At 35.9% G+C, this 22,005-nt stretch overlaps 1 protein-coding gene across 2 annotated transcripts in view; it reads left to right on the top strand.

Annotated features, from left to right (window-relative positions):
• Positions 1-22,005, top strand: part of NLK (nemo like kinase) — a 131,824-nt gene that overhangs the window by 73,497 nt on the left and 36,322 nt on the right. For both annotated transcript variants that reach the window (XM_031468357.2, XM_031468356.2), the window contains exon 3: positions 6,655-6,710. In XM_031468357.2, the coding sequence (XP_031324217.1) occupies positions 6,655-6,710 (56 nt within the window). The remainder of the gene's footprint in view (positions 1-6,654; positions 6,711-22,005) is intronic.

Genomic DNA, 22,005 nt, shown 5'->3' with positions numbered 1-22,005 from the left:
GCCAATCTAAGTGGCAACTGGTGTTTGATGTAGTTAAGGCAACAAATGTTTTTGACTTGTGTCCTGGGTGCAGAGTGCAGTGCCAGGTCATGTGGAGGACACACAAAAAAGTTTAAAACATGGTCGTTTTTTCAGGGAAGTGGACCAGATGTTTAACATTTGTTACTGTGTGTCAGGAAGTGTGTAGATGCTTTACATATATTAATTAATTAATACTTAAAAATCTTGTCAGATAGGGCTTGTTATCCCTACTTTAGAGAGGAAGAAACCAAAGCTTGGAGTTAAGTAACTTGCCCAAGGTCAAGGTGGCACAAGACCGGAGTCTAAATCTGTCTTGCTTGTGAGCCCATGTTCATTAATCAGTAAACATTTATTGTGCACATCCTATATCTCAAAACTACATTAGCTTCTAAGAGTTTCTACCCTCAAGGAGTTTAGTAATGTGATCAATACTGTGATAAGTGCTGTGGCCTGCATGGTTGAACATTAATACAGGATATTCTGTGTTCTGTGCATAGTGAAAAGCTGGACAGCCAAACCTAAAAGTATATTAGAATCACCAGGTAAGCCTTAAAAATGCAGATTCATGGGTTTCATCCCAGACCTACTAAATTGTAATGTCTGGGGTTGAGACCCAAGTAGCTGTATTTTTTTAAGCTTCCCAGGTGACTGATGGTAGACAAGTATCATACTGTTAAGAAAAAGAGAGAAATTGTTGTGGACTTAGAATCTCAAAGATGCTTTAAACATGGAAAAGGTAAACTTTAAGATGAACCTTTTGAGATTTGATTGAATAGAATTGATTGAATAGAAGGAGAAGAAAGGAATGTCATGCTGAAAATGGCATTTAGAAAGATTACCTGGCTATTGTTGGATTTTAATTTGGATGGCTTTTTATGTGTCAGAGAATAGCTACAAAGCCCTGGGAAGCTTCGGATTTTCTTTTGAACAGAACCTTCAAAGTCATAGTATCATATTCTTTGATTTCGGGTGATCTGACTGAGCACACACATACATACACATATATTTGTACATAAGTGAACATATATATATATACACTTTCTTTTTCTTAAAGGTTGTTCATCTTAAAGGATGTGTTCACCTTGATGTAATAACTTAGGGAGACAGAAATGGGTTTAACTTTCTAAAGATTGATGTTGTTTAGGCCTCTCAATAATGTCTAGTCAGAATCTGAGCTATCATAAAATCTGACAAAATATTCTCTACTTCACCCAGCTATGCACTTGCACATGCATATACATAGACATAGCTGTCATTTTATCAGCATGGAAAAGGGATGATTGAGGGTTTTTTTCAGTCTTTGAGAATCTGATGAAAGCTATGAACCTTCTTTTGGAAAAATACACATACACACAATTTTTATGTCACTTTAGGCTTTCACTAGTCTTCTGAAGCCCATTCAGAGCCTCCATAGGGTCCATTTATTCCTGCTAAGAGTCCCTGTAATCCAATTTTTGGGGTTTTCTTGTCCATAGGCATAGCACTAAGCACATGGTAAGTGGTCAGTATTGAGTAAGTGAATGAATGAAAGTGACAGAAGGAAGGAAGGAAGGAAGGAAGGAAGGAAGGAAGGAAGGAAGGAAGGAAGGAAGGAAGGAAGGAAGGAAGGAAGGAAGGAAGAAATCGCGAGTCTGGAATGATAGCCTCAGTGATCTTTCCTGGAGTTACTTTTTCCCAACTTTTAGTTCTGGAGTACTTGAGAGAGAAGCAGAGGAGGCAAAGAAGAGGTAGTGAAGGCAAAAAAGATCATTTGTTTTCCTTTGTATAGTCTGACCGAATTCAAACCAGGCGTCTCTGGGTTCATAAGTAGGCTAAAGAATATACCAGTATGGGACCAGTAGGATCCTTGTTTGAATGCAGACAGGCTGTTTAGCTGCAGACATTGTTCATGCTAATGATTCTGCTGCTGTGGAGTGTGAAAAGGCAAAGGATGATTAGAGTAGTTTACTTTTCAGTAGATTTGGTTTGCTCTCTGCCTAAAATTTGTGGTACTGGGCATATTCTTGATACATTTAAAATAATAGAGTCTCAAAAAAAAAATACAATCTCTTGTGTTCCTGGATTGGAATATACTCACTGTGGTGAATATGCACGTTCTCCCCAAGTTGAACTATGCATTCAGTGTAACCCCAGTGAGAATTCCAGCAGGGTTTTGTATGTGTGTATGGAAACTGACAAACATTCTAAAGTTTACAGGAATGCAAAAGACCTGAAATACTCAAGACAATCTAGAAGTTTATCAGAGAGATTTACACTTCCAGATATAGAAACATATGAAGCAACTATAATCGAGATGGCACAAGGATAAACAAACAGATTAATGGAACAGACTAGAGAGTCTTCAAAATGACGTATTCGTATATATTTACCTGATTTACAAGAGAGGTGCCGCTGCAGTCCAGAGGGAAATGGTGGCCATTTCAATAAACAGGAATCAATTAGCTATCCATATGGAAAAAAAAAAATCTACTTCATGACTCATACATAAATTATTTCAAAATGGATCATAGACTTAAATGTGAAAGGTTAAATAATAAAGCTTCTGGAATAACACATAGGAAAAGATCTTCATGACTTTGAGATAAGCAAAGATTTCTTAACTAGACAAGTAAAAAGCATTGACCGTTTTTTAAAAATGTATTAAACTGGGCACCATTAACATTAAGAGTTAATGCTCATCCATAGTTTGAGAGAATAAAAAGACAAAGACAATAAACTTGTTTCCAGAATGGATTATGTGATAAAACAATTTTAAAATAAATGGTTAGCATTTGAGGAAGACCATTAAAAATAACTATTTTACTTGACATTTTTCAAACTGTAAATTCTATACCTGAACATCAATATTTTATAAAGAGCTTCTATGAATCAAGAATTTTTGTCCATCAGTAAAGAGTTACTCAAGAGTTTCACAAAAGGGGATAACCAAATGGCTAATAAGCATATGACAAATTGCTCAGAGTTGTTAGTTATCAAGACTAGTGAGATACTACTATATACCCACCAGAATGGCTGAAGAGAAAGACTGACAATACCCAGTGTTGACAAGGATGTGAATCAACTAAAACTCTTACTGCTGGTGAGAATGTAAATCTGTAAAACCATTTAGGAAAACTGGCAGTTTCTACTAAAGCTAAATATACACCAGCCTAATGGCCCAGCAGTTCAACTCTTTGGTATATGCAAGATGGATGACTGTGTGTCTCTAACAAAGGTACGAGAATGTTCATAGCAGCTCTGTTCATGATACCATTTAGAAACAGCCCAAAAAGTTTGCCATGAGTACTCTGAATAAATATACTGTGTTACAGTCCATTCATATAATGGTACACTACACATCAATAAAAAGGATGAGCCAACATGGATGAATTTCAAAGGTATAACATTAAATGAAAGAAGCCATATAGAAAAGAGTTCACTCTTTATGATTCAATTTGTATAAAATTCAAGGACAGGCAAAATGAACCTTTGGTAATGGACATGAGAATAGTGCTAATCTCTGAGTGGGGATGGGTTTTGACTTGAAAGAGGCAAGGGGGCTTTATAGGATATTGAAATGCTTAATTTCTTGATCTAGATTTTAACCATGGAGTAAAAATTTATCATGTTATATACTTTGTGTAAAAATTAATCCAAGTATATACTTAGGATTTGTATACTTTATGTTACCACTCCATACAAAATAATAGTAATAAATGTAGTCTCTACCTTAAAGAACTTAAAATCTTTTGGGAGCTGATGAGAGAACGGGGAGGGGTAGCTTCATTGCTTAAGTATGGGATTAAAATGAATTCTGTGAACAGTTATATTTTTAGTCTTTTACAGTTCAGATTGAGATTATTCATGGCAATTGTTTTATTGATAAAGGGCTATCTAAAAAGAAAAAAACTAAGCCATTCACTCATCATGTAACCAATTTATAATGAATCTTCTAACATCACAGAGGTTAAAATTCTAAAAAGCAGCTACCACAATGAGCTTTTTGTCCAGTTCTTAGAAGATTTGAGAAATGTGCTGAGACACTGATAATGACCATTATTTAAGGATATAGCTTTAGTTCATTTTTTAATTAGACAAGTCTGCTTGCTTTTTTTGTATTTGAGTCTATGGTATTTTGGGATATTTTGACTCTTTGCCTGTGTCCTATTTACATCATGAGGATAATCTCACACACTTTATTCCCACAAATAATAGTAGGGTTGTAGAGGATTTGGGCTATTTAAACAGGGCGTCAGGCTTGAAGTCTGGAGTTTGAAACTTCACTACTATTCCTTCTCACTTCTGAGATTCCTGGATCATTTCTCCTGGTCTAAGCACTGTTTTTGCCACCTAAAAACTCTGTGGAATGCTATCATCTGATAAACATTTTGAGGTAGAAAGGACAGGAGCATAGGAAAACAGGCATTTAAAATTTTTCAGGCAGAGTTTAAAATATTGTACCTTTGAAGCTAACAATCACAGCTAAATGCTTTAGTGCAAATGTCTAACCCTGTTTTACATGGCTTTTCTACAAAAAGCCTCATCAAATTTGGAGTAAGAAAGGCTCATTCTTCTCTATCAAGGTTTAAAATGTATGGTTGTCACTTTCCTCTAGATAACCTCTAATTATAGCAGATAGATTTGAAGTGTAAAATAGCTTTGTCTAATGGACGCTGTCATTCATTTTATTATGTTTTCCCCCAAGACAGGATGTATGTTGTTCAGATACAGAGTTTAGAGTCCGAAAGATGTCAAGTAAAACACTAATTTCTAACTGTCTTCCTCAAGCATCAAATATTCATGTTAAAAATTGTTCTATCACGTAATGAGAAGTGAATTTATGTGAATTTGTGACACCAGCTAATTATAGGTTTTTAAAAATAAAGAAATGAAATAATTTATCTTTCGTATGATAAAAATTATTCTTTGAAGGAACTGGAAAATCTGTTATTTTCTATTTATACCAAGATTCTAAATATAAACATTTTAATTCAGAAAGGAAATATAGATATTGTTCATAAAACATCTAAACTATTTTTAAAACCTTTATATTTAATTGGTTTTAAAGTGGGCGAAGGCTTCTTCAATACAGGAAGTTTTAGTTTAATTAAAAAATTTAAAGTGACACATGCTTGGCTGAACAAAGAATAACCTTTAAAATGAACAAGGTGTCTTCCATACGTAAGTAGCAAGGGGAAAAGAGAATGAAATGGAGTAGTCTATAGGTTCAAACTTAAAAGACATAAATCAATATATGTGTAACATGTAAATGTAAATCTTATTTAGCTCTGATTTAGACTAACAGACTTTAAAAAAGAAAATTAGAAATTTGGGCACTGAATATTTGATGGTATTGAAAACTATCTTTTAGAGATATTTACTGATGTATAGCTGAAGTAAGTCTGGTATTTTCTTCAAAATTAAATAGGAAGAGTGGAGGGTAAAGATGAAACAAGAATGGTTATATGTAGATAACTACTAAAACTAGTTCTTTATGACAAGAGTATTCTTTATACTATTCTGCTCACATTTATATTTTTGATGTTCTCCATAATAAAATTTTTTTCTTAAAAAGCTAAAGATCAGAAGATTTGAACTTGTCCTACACAGTTTATTTCCTATTAAATAATTTCTTCTGTGTCCTTTAATCCTGGTATTTCTCATTAGCAAGATAGGGGTGACATCATAGATGGAGTTTAAAAGATTAGATAGATAGCTGGTAGGGGAAGAAGGCCTATTTGTATGTTTCAGTGGCAGAAGTTACATTGGTAGTATCCTGCTTTTATAAAGGACTTAAATTTCAGATGCCTTAAAGTCTTTTTTTTTTTTTCCCACCCTAGTGACTTCTTTTTTTGTACTTGGAATGAAATCCAAAACACTTAACATAATTTAAAGAGATTTTGTGTGGTATATCCCCTGCCTTTCTCTTTTGTTTTATTCCAGTCTATTTTCCTCCCACTATGTTCCATAAGCACTGGCATTTCTGTTTCTAGAATCTGCCTGGTTCTTTCTTGCCTCCATGCCTTTGCATCACCTGACCAACTCCTATTCAGGCTTCAACTCTTAGAGTTCTGTTACTTCAGGGAAACTTTTTCCTCCCCATTCCTCTTTACTTCTTCCCTGCATAATAATAAATATCATAATCATATATTTGTGTGCCTATTTATTATGCCTCCCTCTCCCCTAGTCATGAGACATGGAATGATAATCAGTTTTGTTCATCAGTTTTACCCAAGCGCCTGCCACAGTGCCTGCCAGATAGAATGCACTTAGTAAACACTTACTGAACTGAGGAATGAACGAATGAATGGTAGATATGGCTCCTCATGTTCTTAGAACAACACTGATTGTTAAAAATAGGAAATTTCTTTCCAACACTCTCTCCTGGGCAGGGATTCTGGTAGCTTGTGGTGTAACTCAGTTGCCTCTCTCATTTTGGTTTAGGTAGAATTGTCCTTTAGATAGTAAGTTTACAAGCCCATCTTAATGTTTAGGACCATGTTTCTTGACTGATAAATGTAGTTAATCTCAGTGGGCAATTGAAACTAAGCCTTAAATCATTAAAGAGTTAATAGTATTTACTTGCATTTATGTCATTTTTTGTTTCCTTTTTAGTTCTCTAAATTTGGCTTTTTTTTTTTTTCCTTTTCCCAGGTACTCTCTGCCCTTGACATACTCCAACCTCCACACATTGACTATTTTGAAGAAATGTATCCTAACCAGGGGATGTGAAAGAAGGGAGCAATTTTTTATTAATTTGTTCTTCTAGCACCTTTTGGGGTTCATGCCTTGAAGTATATTAAATCTCATCCTTGCAGAAGTGGTTGAGTACCTGGAACCAGGTAACTTTGAAATTCCCCAGTATCCGACAGAGCACAACATTATCAGTATATTCTGAGTGGCGATATCACAAAACAAGACTTCTGAGCAGATATTTATATGAGATACGTTATTGCCACCCCCATTTTGCTGATGCAACCAGTGAGGCGGCGTGTGTTGTAGTAGAACTCAGAAAAGTGCTCTTGTCATTATGTAACAACTGCCGATCAGTCAAGAGGACAATACTGCCCTTTTTTCTACCACTTGGGGAAAGGTGAAAATTAAAGAAAGAATGTAAGTTAAATGTCCCAAGTTCCTTGGAAAAATGATGTTGGTGGTGATGATGACAATAGCCATAACTTATGTAAGTTTTTAGCAGATACCAGGCACAATTCTAAGTTCTCTATGCATTTAAGTTTCTAACAACCATCTGGGAAAAGTATTGTGATTATTACCATTTTACAGAAGAGGAAGTTGAGGCACAAAAGATAAAAAATTTGACCAAGATCACAGAGCAAGTAAGTGTTGGTATTGAGGTTCAGTTCCAGGCAATCTGACTCTGTGGTCTTGATTTTAGTCCCTACTTATATGATTCTCTCAAGATAGAGGCTTTAATTTTCTCCAGTTACTACTGTTAATGTGTGAAAATAGTATGTTGGGTATCATGGATAATAAGAAGTTGTAAAATAATGCCTGGTAATAACTCCTGAGACTATGCATGCAAAAAGTTGGGACATAGGTTAGCCCATCTGACATTCCCAGGCAAAACACCACCATTTACCATTATGCATTTAACTTGGTAAAGCTTTAAGTGAAAGCAGGGAACCCTAAACAGTGCAGTTTATTTACTCTAGGTTTTTATTAAAACTAGCCCAGCACTCTGAATGGGAACCAGTATAGTCGTCCCTTATTATCTGTGGGGAATTGGTTCCAGGACTTATGTGGGTACCAGAATCTACAGATGCAGAACCCATGGTTATGGGGGGCCAACTATATAATAGCAAAGATACTTTTTCAGATTCAGCAGTGAGGTAAACGAAAATCTCATTTTTACACAGGTGGTAGATACTTCCACATAAGACAGTTATTGTTTATAATTTCCTTAGTAAGTAGGAACAATTAAGAGCTTCCCAAAGGGAAAGAGAATGACTAAGTCGCTTAGGTGATAGAATTGTCACTTATCAACACTACAGGGATGTTTTGATCTGATCAACCAAAAGTTCTTGAATACTATAATTCTTATTGATGTTTTAACCCACCAATCCTTTGTGGAACTAACTAACCCCTTTGTACAGTAAAGGGTTAACTCAGTGGACCTGGGGTGCTCCAGTCCTGCACATTCCAAAGAAAAGACTGGCCCTTGACCAGCTCCTGGCTGATAACAGTATCTTTGTATACTTCTTGGTATACAAAAATGAGATCTTGGGCCAGGCCAGATGGTTCTGACACTCCCTTTAAGTACAAAATTAACCCAAGGATAGAAGAACTGAGAAAGTTCTTTTCTCCTCAGCTAGTAAGTCAGAGGTAGCAACTGCAGTGAGAGCATTAATTACTCCATTTCATAGACTTCCTGAAGATTACCTGGGTCCTCATAGAAGAAAAGAGGGAAGCTGGTAAGAGGGGAGAAGTACTTGTTTCCATTAGTTGAAGTAACTTTCTATACTGGCCAGGAGCCACCTTCTTTATTTTAGTTGGTGGGAAGGGAATCCACATACTGAAGGGCATTCCTATGAATGTGTAATACTATTTCTGCTACTTTGGAAATAAAATTGCTGGCTTTGGAAATGAAAAAATCTTTATTAAATAAGAATTTTACTGTATTTATAGGTGTGTCACAAGTGTCCAAGATCACCCTCAGGTTTGATGATGCACTGAAAATACTCAAGGACCCAGGAAAGCTGTTCTACTCAAGTTTACAGTTTATTATAGCAAAAGGGTACAGATTAAAATCAGCAAAGGAAAAAGGTGCCTAAGGCAGAGTTCAAGAGAAACCAGGCACAAAGTTCCAGTTGTCCTCTCGCAGTGAAATTGCACAGATAGTGCTTAATTCTCCCGTCTACAATGTATGACAACACAGGGAAGCTCACCTGAGCCTTGGTGTCCAGGGTTTTTACAGGGGCTCAGGGAGCCTTTGGGACTGACCTCAGCTACTCAGTCTCCATCCCTCCTCTCTTCTCACGGAGAGGTTGAACTAATACAGCTGGCCCAGGGCCCCAGGCGACAAAAACAGGTGTTCACCATAAATCACATTGTTAGTTTAAACCATCTGGAATGGCCAAAGCCCCAGGTATACTGACATTTTTATGAGTCAGGATATTGCAAGGGTTCAAAGGTTATTTCCCAGGAGCCACTCATGGGCCAGTCCTAAAGACTTTTGGAATGTATAGGGTTTGGCCAACCTAGATCTGCTGAGTGAATCCTTTAATCCATCTGTGGGGAAAGAATGCTTTCATATAAGATATCTGGTGAATATGAATATTTTTAACAAATGTTAAATATGTTTAGATCCTCTTCACTGAATTCTTAGCTAACTCATACCCATTTCTGTCTTACAGTTCAAGCATAAATTGTTTACATTAGGCATTATTTTTTTGTACTTAGGTCTGTTACTCCTTTTAAAACCCTATGTGTTCTTTTATAAGCTAGGACTTTTCAGTCACTTGTTATTATTGGCCATAATTTGAGTCTGGGAGATCCTGGATTCATTATTACTTCAAAAATTTGCAGAGCAGAGGAAAATTTAGCATAGTTATGGTTTAAAAACATGAGTAGCATAGGTGGTATAGTAGCTGTTGGGAGCTGACTTCAGCCCATTTCATTAGCTAGCAGACTGTTTCTATGAAATTCCTCTCCCCAGAATTGTTCATGAATGTTTAAATAAAAAGCCTTTGTCATAAAATATTTGTGGAATCCCCTAGTATACCATTTACTTAAATGTTTTGCTTTTTTATTTAACTCTTTACCTCTAGGTTAAAAAAGCCTGTGCTTTCACAGTAATTAGCTGGCTACAGATAGGAAAAAAATCCTCAGACCTAAACCTCAATATTGTTGTTTTCTGTTGTATAATTTTTATCTACATGTAGAATGATACACAGAAAAAAAGGTATTTTCCAGTGGTGGTGCCATTTGAAAAGCGCCAGAGCCTTTAATCATAAAAAGGAATTAAACCTGTATCTGCCACAGGATTGTAAAGACTTTTTTAGGAAGGCATGATTTAGCTTGGAGTACATAATACTAAAAAATTTGTGGAAACATAAGAAATACCTTAGTTACATATATGTTCTGCCTTTGCTGATTCTTTTAATACCCTAAATAGAAAGTTTTCTGTGTCCTGTGCTTTTTAATACAACTAAATATGTTGTAGCCAAAGCAAAAAGAAATTCTTTTCTCTCTGAAAAATAAGAAAACTTACTACCTAAAACACAAAAATATTGAGGATTAATAGGATCTCAAGTTACTAGTTGATTTCAACTTAATGTATCATCCATCTGTGTCAGCAGCTCCCTCTGTAGTATCTTTGAAAAATGGCATATGCATTACATGTGGTTTTAGATAGTGCTTTCTCTTTAAGTTGGAGGATTGTTGTATCTGCAGATTTTAGAAGGGATAATTTTTGAGTTTTAGATATATGATCTTGGAATTGTGCTTTGAAGAAGCTATTTTTGAGGTCTGTTTGAGGCGGGTTTTTTGTTTTTTTAGGTAAGTTCTAAGTACATATATTGCTGTGCATCTAATGAATGTTCTAATATTTAGTCAATAAAGGAGTCAGTTTATAGAGTCAAAAATATGTATTTATCATATTTAAGTTGTAATGGGAAAGAAATAATCTTTAGTAATCTTTCATTGAACATATAGTACCATTTATTACATTTTTTTCTAAGTTTAGAAAGTTGGGATATTATATTGCATATGTAAGTTTTAGCAGACAGTATTTTAAACCAGATCTTTTTAAAACTAATTGAATAGTTAATATCATTTTAGAAGATCTGAGGTCTATGAGCATTTTGATGTAATCAAGTGTAGAATAAGTGTCCACATGTGTATCATGTAGTTGGTCATGTTTTCCCCTGAAACTGTAATAAAAATGATTACATCAGTGCCCACCAAAAATTTGGCTTGGGTTTTGAAAGACCGTGCATCTTTTGATAAATCCTCAAGTAACTTTTTAAAGGATAATGTCTAGATTATAACTGTTTATAAATTTCCCTACAGGATTCAACAGATTTAGCATGAGCCAGGTTTGGAAGGAACAATAAATTCTATCATAACCTCTATATCTTTTTGTATTTTGTATTTTCATAGTTTTAAAATCTAATATATCCATCTAGAAAATATATTCTTTAACAATTAAGAAAGATTATATATTTCTCTGAACTGAACTTCTAGCCTGAAAGGATTACATTATTCATTTTGCACTTTGAGTTCCTATTTGGAAAGCTGTATGAAAGCAGTTTGGCTCTTAATTACTTTGAGCCTACTGAAATTTAATCCAAGAGAAACCAGTTTCTAATTGTTTGATTGGAAAACATTATTTATCATGCTTCCATCAGGATTCTGGACTCTGTACATAAACAGACCCCTTCCCAGAAAGTACTAGGTTAGAAATTAAAATTTGATTTGCTTTGGGGAAAGCTTATTTTTAACTTGAAACATAATCTTAGCATTTTATAGAGAATATGGATGGTACAGGTCTTCTGTGCTAGAAACAATTACAACCTAAAACCAATGGAGATGAGAAGTTTAATGGGATGACTATGTGTCCCAGTTTGCCAGGACTCCTGGATTTTACCTGTTGTCCTGGTATAATTATTAATAAGTTTTTTCTTTCACTTTCAGAAGTGGCCCTGTTTGAATAGGTTTGGCTTGTACAGGCAATGTTTAAACAGGAATCTCTTGTCATAAAGGCATCAAGAGAACCTACATGTCCATTTTGGCCAGTTTAAGTCCTTGGTAGGCAATAGTATAATTTTTGGCTCCCCACATGCAGTAGTTTAATTGACAGTATTAGTGTATTATGTTTTATAATTTAAAGAATATACAATATATGATTCCCTAGTGCTGTGAAACAGCTCTGTAACCCTCAGCGATTCCTAGGAGTCAGTGAAAAGCTAAGGACAAACAAAATGAAATGTGTATATGCATATACAAATGTACTCCTCCTGCAATAACAGTACCAGCAAGGACCAGAAATCTATATTTTAGGAGTTTTGAAGATTCCTGTATTGTTAGAATTTCCTCCTCATTTCTGACATAAATATAAATATCAACTATGTTCCTAGAACCAAGATTTTTTTTTCTGTTTTGCTCATTGTTGTATTCCCAGCATTTAGAACAATGCCTAACATTATAATAGATACTAAATAAATATTTATTAAATGACTGAATGAGATAGTCTGTGCCTTTCAGGTTTGTAATCTAGTGAGAGATACAATTACATATATAATAATTGCAATGTAAGTTGGAAAGTATAGTGATGTAAAAAAAAAGTCAGTGTGTCCAGAGAGCACTGGGGATCTGATTTTCACTCTTTCCCATTTTAGTTTACAAGCTGGATTACTTGAAAAGCATTTGAAGATTTTAAACAAAAATAAAAACTTTCACTTACCCATTGTCACCAATTCTGGCTCCTTAGCCCTGAGCCTAGGACAGAGACACAGAAAGGCAAAACAAAGGAAAAGTTAGAACAATCCAAGAACATCAGAATTCCTGACTTTAACCAAAACTTTGCATCTACTCAGCCTAATTGATCATTTAGCCAAACATTTAGCACTGCTGTGTATTTAACATGGTACTACTCTATGTGGAGGTTATAGAGATGAATTGTTCACTTGTTTAATTTTTTTTAATTTAATGTGTCTGGCACTATTGTAAATACTTCATTCTTATCTCCATTTTAAAGATGAAGAAACTGGAGCTCAGAGAGGTAGATTAACTTAATCAAGGTCACTTTAAAATGACATAGCTGGGATTTGAACCCATGTAGGCTGGTCCAGTGGGCCAAGGGTGCCCATAACCCACTGCTGCCTCTTAATGTTTCCCTCAAGAAGAATGAAGTCTGTGGGGTAAAATAAGATGTAAAGAAATAACTATCATATGTGGTAGAATGAATATCAAAAGAATATAGACAGGTGGTGTGCAACTTTAAAAGAAGGAGTCATTGCTTCACTCAGAAAAAACAGTAAGAAGACTTCATGGAGGAAAGATATTTCAGTTGAATATTGAAGGAAGAGAAGGATTTGGATGAGTAGCATTGAGGAGGGTGGATATTCCAAATGGAGGGAGTAAGTATTAGCATCTTTTAGGGAATGGCTAGAGTTTAGAATGCATGAATAATGAGAAATTAAGCTAGTTAGGGCCAAGTCATAGAGGGCCTTGAATGTTGATCTAAGGAATTTCATCCTTCTTCATTACGCATTTTAGGCTTCAGTGAAAGATTTTTGTGGTGAGGAGTGACAGAATCAGAAGCATACTTTATAAACAATGAAGAGTTTCAGTTTGGGTGATAAGAAAGTTTTAGAATTGGATAGTGGTGGTAGTTGCATAACATTGTGAGTGTGCTTAATGCTACTGAATTGTGCACATAAAAATGGTTAAAATGGTAAATTTATTATGTATATTTTACCACAGTTTTGTTTTTGTTTTTTTTAAATACCTTAACAGGGACCTGACTATTGTGGTTGAGAGGCAGTGACTTGTGAAGGACTGTTGTGAAAGAACGGAAGGATTCTTGGCAGTTGACTGGGACTTTTTTAGCCTGGGTTATTGAGTTGATGACTGGTTGGTATTTACTGAGGCAGGACAAGGAAATGAAGAAATCTGAGGGGCTACTGAGAACATTACAGAATGGCTGGCCATATGGGTAGAGAAGCAGCTGAAATCAGAAGAGGACTTGGTATACTCTGAGAAAAGGGAGAGGCAAGATCCGAAGACAGGTGTTGGGATGATGGCAAACAGCAGGCTCACCGATAGCAGTAGTAGTAGTAGTAGTAGTAGTAGTATGGTTCGAATATGGCGATTGTTCCAAGAAAGGATTTGTAGTTACAATAAGTTGTAGTAGCTTCAGGATCTAAAGTAGAGCCATGCTTTGAGGTGGTTAAAGTAGAATAATAATGAAAGTCTTTAGAGTTAAAATGGTTGAGGATCTGAGGGCTAGAGATTATCCACCGTGGCTGCACACTATACTTACCTAGGGAACTTTTTAAAAAGTGAACATCCCAGAGATTCTGATTTAATTGAGAGTTGGATCCTGGGCATCAGTCAGTTCAGTTTTTTGTTGTTGTTTGTTTGTTTTTTTAAGTTCCCTCCAGTGAACTCAGTGTGCCCTCACGGTTGGGATCCACTAGACTAAAGCACTGAAATGATTGATTGTCATGTGAATGTTGAAGTTACCAGTGACCACCTGAGAAGCTTTGTATATGCAAATATAAACCAGCTGTTTGCATCCTCTAGCTAAGATCAGGATTTTGTAAAGGCTCCTAGAAAAGATAAGAGAATGTGGAATTAGCTTCTGTTTTACACACACACAAACACACACACATTTTTTTTTAAGAGGTTTTTGAGCATAGCAGTGGAACCAACCATAACCTGGAAAGGGTAGGCGAGGAGGCAGGTTACTCCTTGATACTCCTTGTGTAAATCCATTATGAATGTTTTTCGATAGCTAAGTTAACTGTGACTTAACTACACTTCTTAAGAAGGTCAACGCTTAATTCATTGCTGTTAAGCTTTAAAAAAAAAATCAGAATATATCATTTTTCTTAGGGTAAGTGTTCTAACTTTATTTTCATTTGGACACATCAACAGTGGAAAGGTCAGGATGCAAAGTCAGGTGTTGAGAGTTTAAAGCTGTATGCCTTTGACTCTGGGCCTTGAGCTAATCACCCAAAATCTCTGCTTCATTCGTTCTTTGAACAGTCAGCTTTTGATCTTATAGTAGAGTCAGTGTCCTGTATTTAAACCGAAGCATATGCAACCATGTTGTTTTTTTTAACATGGTTAAAAGAGAGAGATAATTTAATTAGTTTATGCCCAGTTCCATTCATTTAACTTCTTTTCCAGAGTGAGCATGAGATAGGAATCAAGAATGTGCTGTTCCCTCAGGTACTTTCAGCTCCCGTAGGCTTCCCATAGTGAGACCATTTCACCAAGCTTAGAGTGATGCTGGTGTTGAGAGAGGTACTTTTATGTGGCATGACCCCTTAACACAAGCCAGCTGTTTCATATGAAGCTCAATCAAAGAAAAACAGCACTGTGTTCCAATACCAGAGAATACAGTACTGTTGAATTTAATAAGAGTTTGGTATATTGGTCCCCAACATGGCATCTTCCCAGGTGATTTTTTTGTGAAACTCAATGTTCGTTTTATGCCTTAACTTTAGAACTTTACTCTCAGGAAAGAAGTACCAGCAGGTAGTGTAACATATAATGGTCATTGCTGTTATCCTTAAGGAGTTCATGGTTCAAAAGAGATGATTGACAATTGTCAAATAATTATAATACCAGACTAATCAGGTTTACAATAGAGATATTAACCACATTTTCTTATATATGAAAACTGCCCTGCCCTCCTCCCCTCCCCCACAAAAGAGTTTGGAAGACTTACCTGGAACTTATAATTTTCATAGAATAAAACATTTTCACTAGTCCTGCCTGTATCAATTCATATGAGATCAATTACATATTAGTAGGGTAAATATATTTTCAATATTTCAGGTCATATTCTTACTTTTCCAAAAAATTTTAGGCAGTATCTGGTTTCTGTTCATGGGTTCATATAACTTTTTGCATAGCTGTTCTAATGAAATAGCAATGTGGAACAATGCTAATAGGTGGTGCATCTATACATTCTATGCATAATAGAATATTTGTTTAAAATGTTAGAAAGTGGTTACTGTGAACAAATGAATAAGGCGCTATGTTGGATCTCATATCTTATCCCCCCAGGTTTATTGAGGTATAATTTGATATATGACAGATCTTGTATCTTGACAGAGGAGGCTGATCCCTTTAAATGGACCACCATTTTAAGTTTCACATCTTCCCAACTGCCATAGAAAGTACTCAGAAACAGACTTCTGATATACCTGTTTTAGATCTTTCTTCTAGATTTTTCTTCTCTGTATATTTTGAATCCTCTCTGCCCTTCATAACTATTCCTTTTAATAACTTTGCTTTTTAAAATCTTCAACCAAAAATGAACTTCACTGGTGATGGGTTGCACTGGGTAGGTGTATTAAGGAAGGAAGCATCTGTAGCTTGGCATATTGAAGGAGGCTTGTGCTCCCTTCAGAGTGCTGTTGTGGTTGTTTATACCGCTGATAGCAATCTGCTCTCAGGTTTTAATGACATCATTCTTGCAGCTTTACAATAGATCAGACTCGAATAAGTTGCTCTCAAATTCCATTGGGCAGAAAGACATTTGAAAGTAGATTGGATGTAGAAGTGAGTCTTCGGACCCATTAAGAAAGGATGGCTAGGTCTAATTTGAGGACTTATTGTCTCTTGGAGAAAGTGTTAAGATTTGTTGTATTGGCAGTAGGAAACATGGTGCAGTTTATATGACTGATATGTGCGTCTTTATCCTCTGAATGGATTAAGTGGTGATTGAAGAATTTGCCCCTTCTCTTCATTAATTTAAAAAAAATTGGAGAAGTAAAATGTTTCTCATCTAGATAGAGGCTCTTCTTTCAAATACATTTTTTTTTTATAGTCAGAGAAAATAGTGACTATTTCAGTCATTTAATTCAGCTTCTGTTCTTGGCTCTTAATGCCTGGGTTTGTATATATGTGCATTTGTTTTGGACGGTTATGATGATGGAAGATTGGTAATCCCAGGCTCTACAATCTACATTTGAAGGGCACAGAGCTTGTCTTGGGCACTTCGGGAAGAAGAGAGCTGAGGTTTGAAATAACATCATATTTTCTAGGATGCTTTTTCTGTTTTATTGCATATGTGGTTATAGCCTTAGTGACAAGGACTCAGCCAACAGAATCTTCTGGGCCATGGCAGAAGATGTAGAATGACAGCTTTCCAGGTTTTTTTTTCTTTTTTTTTTTCTCCAGTGGTGGAATGTGACTTTTTTTTAAGTCAGTTTTAAATTGCAAATTAAAGGTAGTTTCAATTTTTTTTATTTTTGACATTCTATGCAACAAATTAGTTACCTTATAAAAGAAGAGGAATTTGCCTTTGTCTGAGAGAGAGATTGTTATATTCAAACATTTTAACACCGTGACCTTTTATTCCATTGATTTCTATAGAGAAGCACAAGCATGCTTCAGAAAAGGTCAGTGATTCTAATTGAAGCACACACAGATTTTTTTTCTAGTTGCAAAGGCACCCATGCTTTTTGTTACAAAGAAGATGATAATATTTAGGGCAGACCATTTGTTACAAGAGAAAGCAATTTTCTCTGTGATACATTGCTGTTTTTCTTTCATGTGGAAAACATTGTTTGAAATCAACAATATCCATAAACCAGATTTTCATTACCCATGCTATTTAATGTCCTCATTTTGATTTGAGGCAGTTACATATCTGAGCTCTAGGTTGAAATCTCTCTCCTATGTGGACTTGATTTTGGAAGAAAAAAATGTGAGGAAAAAGATACTATCAAATCTCACATATCTATGGTTGTGATATTTTCCTTCCAACAGGAATGGCAAGATTTTAGAATTAGTGCTTAATGTGGGTTTAAGCATGTTTTAACTGTCATTCTTGGACTTTTCATATAAGAGAATCCATGGCTTCAGAAACCAGACTTGAGTGCACACTATAGTTTATTAAACCAGAAATTCACTGTATCCTTTTGAGAAAATTACCTGATTTTCATAATTTTTCCAACTCATGTTCATGAAGATGAAGACTTTAAAAAAAAATGGTTGTAGAACTGTTGACCCAACATGGATCCTACTTGATAAATATTTAATATTGCAAGATTTCTTTTTTATAATCTGGCTTAGAATTGGTCTCTGTCCCATATGAAGTGGAAGAAAGAATTGTCTAGTTTTCATTATCTTAAGTCAGTAAAGACTGTTTAGGGATTAAAATTGTGGTTTCAAAGCTTTCTGTCTATATTCATTCTGTAGAAAATAATTTGATACAGCAGGTTCTCCATTTTCTTTTCCCAATCCAGCTAGACCAGATAATACCCTTATTTGGCTGTGAAAGCTTTTAACACATCATTAACAGTTTTTCATACAACATCAGTTGCTCACTGCACATAGAGCAATAAATGTGTTCTCACGCTTCAGTTCCATTGAGCAGGCAGATCAGCCCACTATAGTTCTGAATTCTAGATGGCGAGTTTTTGAACCTGATAGGTAGTTGTTTTACATAAGACCGCATCACAGATTTTCACACATATACACAACTTGAGCTGTCCAGAATAACTAGCTCTCTATACTTAAAGTGCTTATGTAGTAGTGCTTTCTTATGACATATTTGCATAACCCTTATCAACAGCAAGCATTTATTTGTAATAGTTTGTAAATTCCCCTGGTTCTTACTGTCTCTAGAAGCTGAGAAATGAGTCAGCTTTATTCTTTTTTGTCTGAGAGGTGGGAACAGTCTAAGTCATAGACTGATTGGCAAGGCCAAACATGGGAATGTGAAGAGTTGACCTTCATTACATATTCTTAAAGGATTGTTATATTAGGAAATTGACTAGTACGTGTCTCCCTTTCTTCTTACAGAGCCTTGGTGGCTTCTCCCATACGTGTTCTTGGTATTGGAGCCTAAATAACAGCACTCTAAAATCAGTCCCCTTCTCCATCATACTCTAATTATCCGATAGTTCTGCTACCTGACAAGAGCAGTATTGAGTTTAGTGACGTATTATCACATCACGTGAAATCATGTGAAATGGGAACAAGATCCTTATTCTCCGTTTATTTCAAAATTCTTACAGTCAGTTCAGGGCCTATCTAGTCAGCATTCTGTTAGCTTGAGGTAATAGAGAATCTATTGTAGTGGCAAAGAGCAAGGAGCTGGAGTCAGACTACCTAGATTTGAATCCCAGCTTTTCTTACCATCTGTGTGATCTTGGGCAAGTTACTGAAGCTCTCTGTGCCTCAATTTCATGGTTAATGAAATGACAATAATAATGGTACCTCATAGAGTTATTTTGAGGAATAAATTGAGATTATTAAGTAGACTTAGAACAGTGCATAGCACTTAATAAGTGCTATAAAAGTAGTAAGAGAAAGCCTTATAGAGGAGGTAGAGTTCAGTGAAGCTGGAAGACAGTAGGAACTCCTATGAACTTTGTGATACAAATAAAGTATGTCAAGCCCACTACCAACAGATGCCAGTAGCAAACAAATGGACTTTCATAATGGCCCGGCAGTAATAAAGCTAGCCTGTTTATAGAGAGGATTTTTTTTTTTTTAATAAGATGTGAACTGTTCATGAAGAATAGGTTGTCAACCTTAGTACCTCATATTCCCTTACCTGGTCTCCTCTTCGCAGAAAGTATATTCTGTGTACAACTTGCTAGCACCTCCAAGCCTTCCATCCAGACTGCATCCACATTATGTCTTTCTTACTGCTTTTTCTATTACATTAACCAAACCTTTCTTATTAATTAGAGAGATAGGACATAATTTCCTCCTTTAACCTAACCTCCCAAGAACTGCTTCCCTTCTTATGCCCTAAAATAGTAGTCACATCTCTTAGTAGTAGTCCCTTCCTGGCTGCATAAAGATTACCTTGGCTTCAGTGTATTAGCAAATCCTGAGGCTGTTTTAAAGACTTGTTTAGTTGGAACTCTCAGTTGGAATTTTTTCCCTCTGCTTTGAAGAGAGTTGCTATAGTTAGAGGAACTTATTCATACCAGCTCTTTGAAACACCTGTGTTTCAGGTGAAGCCAAAAAAATCTAAAGAAGAATCTAGTCTTTTCACCTCTATTACAAAATAAATATACCTCTAAAACTTCCCAGCTGGTGGGAATGGAACGCTGCCAGGCCTCCCAACTATTAGAGTGTAATAGTGAATAACAACAAAGCCGTATCTAATTTGAGCTCCTGAAAAGCCTCATAACCCCATTATCATTCTCTTGAACTGCTTAACCTTCTGGTTAACCTTCTGATGATTAGCCTCGTGACATATTTAATTCAGGTGTGAGAGTTTAGGGACACTCATAGGACTATTTATTTGATCTTTTTTTGTCCTATCCCACTGTTCTGACTTTATTTCTATTTTTTAAGGTTGGTAGATACCAGAGAGAATACTTTGTTACACAGAGACCCGGAGGTTTCAGAAGCCACTAAATATATCAGACCTGCCTTAATTGGAGGATATGGGGAAGCAGTTCATAGACCCGCTGAGTCTCCTGCTACCAACTCAATTTATTCGAGGGCAGTACTTCAGGGAACTTAACAGACCCACAGTACACTAGCACAAATCAGTATTTTAGCCAGAGTACAGTTTACTTATATACTACTTATTATTATAAGCTTGCTCTCTGTATAATGTATGAATATCATTATTAAATATCAGGAGCACTGAATTGTTGGTGATGGGTTTAATAATTACGTGTTTGACAGTTTTCCACTTACTGATATATCACTTGGAGGTGACATGAGAACCAGATGGCAGGTAATAGGATTAGGTTGAAGCGGCATTTTTCCAAAGAAAATATGATACGCATGAGCCAAGCAAAGTTGTTTCATGTGTGTGTTGTTTTGGATATATGAAATACTAATCAGTTAGGGGATACCAATCTGATAGCTAATTTTTACCACCCTGAGCTCAAGACTGAAGAAAACTTTCAGGTTACTAGAAGCCCTTTACCAAACCCAGGAGTGCCCTGTGTGGAGATCTCATGGAGATTAGCACTTTTAATTGTCCCCCCTAGTTTCCATTCTGTCTAAAACCAACTGTAGGTCTCTCTCAAAAATAATATGCTTTATGCCCTGTAGAAAACTTTTCTTAGTCTAAAAGAAGAGTTTTTTGTCCTCATATGAAGGAATGTGACTAGCATGGATGAACATACTCTTTTTTGGCACCAAAAAACAACAACAAAAAAACACATGAGACCCCATTAATAAGAAGTGGGTATAATTTTCCTCTTAAGCAGTCACATCCTTTTAAGACTGCCTGATCTTTCTTTTGAAGATCAGTACATAGAAGGAGCCTTTTTAATTGGTTGCCTGTTTTGTGTGTGTTTTACTTCAATTCCTTTGGCTTTTTCCTGGGGGGAAGTGTTGGAAATAAGAATACAGTCCACATGTACTCCTCCTGTAACAGTGATGATGATGGTAGCAGAAGCTACCACGTAATCTGTGCTCCCTACATGCCAGGCATTTGTATGTGATTCACATACAATATCCAAACCCTGGCAGTAACTCTGCATAGTAGATATCATTGTGCCTATTGTATAAATGCAAAAACAAACTCAGAGAAGTTACTTAACTTGCCTAATGTCAAGCTAGTATGTGACAGAGTCAAGATTTTAACCGGGTCTTTGATTCCAAAGCCTACCCTACACTGCCTCCCACTGCCTAAATCCATTTAACTCCTCATTTAAAAAATCTGCTCTCTTTTCAAGTAGAATGATTTCGTTTACCTTTTCTGAGACTTACTTCATCTTTTGAAAGACAGAGCACAGGATAACAGCAAAAGCTGGCATCTAGCTCCAACTCTGCCGTGTATGAGCTGTGACCTTTGGCTTGTTCCTTCACCTCTCTAAACTTCTCCACCTGTTTGTATAATGGGAATCTTAATGGGACTTACTCCTTAGAGTAATTAGAGGTAGATAAGGCAAAATGAGTTTAAGCTGGATGCCTGACACAAAATTCTCAACAAATATTAGCTATTTTCTTTTTTGATCAGGTTTCTGTGGGCATATACATTAAAATATTTCTGCCCTCTTGTTGTTTTTTCCTCCTTTTTTTACATATCAATCTCAGTCTTTTTCTAACCTCTCAAATGTTGCCTTGCATTCATCCATCTTTTTTCTCTGTTTTGTCATTGAGTTAGCATGCTCTCTACACCCACTTGGTACCCAGTCAGTATTTATTGATGCTAATGATGCTGGTTAAACAAAGATGCTGTTGGCAGCAGTCCTGCAGCCTCTGAGACTGCCTGAATAATCATGACTTCCTAAAAACAGAAAAGGACTCAATCATCTTACTCATAATTGAAGGTCAGAATTTGGTGTCAGCATTTGTTTCTGTGGTGATTATGTA

The sequence above is a fragment of the Camelus dromedarius genome, chromosome 16 (genome assembly GCF_036321535.1).
Source record: "Camelus dromedarius isolate mCamDro1 chromosome 16, mCamDro1.pat, whole genome shotgun sequence".
Classification (NCBI taxonomy): Eukaryota; Metazoa; Chordata; class Mammalia; order Artiodactyla; family Camelidae; genus Camelus; species Camelus dromedarius.
The sequence above is the reverse complement of the archived record's forward strand: the minus strand, read 5'-3'. Positions and strand labels throughout refer to the sequence as shown.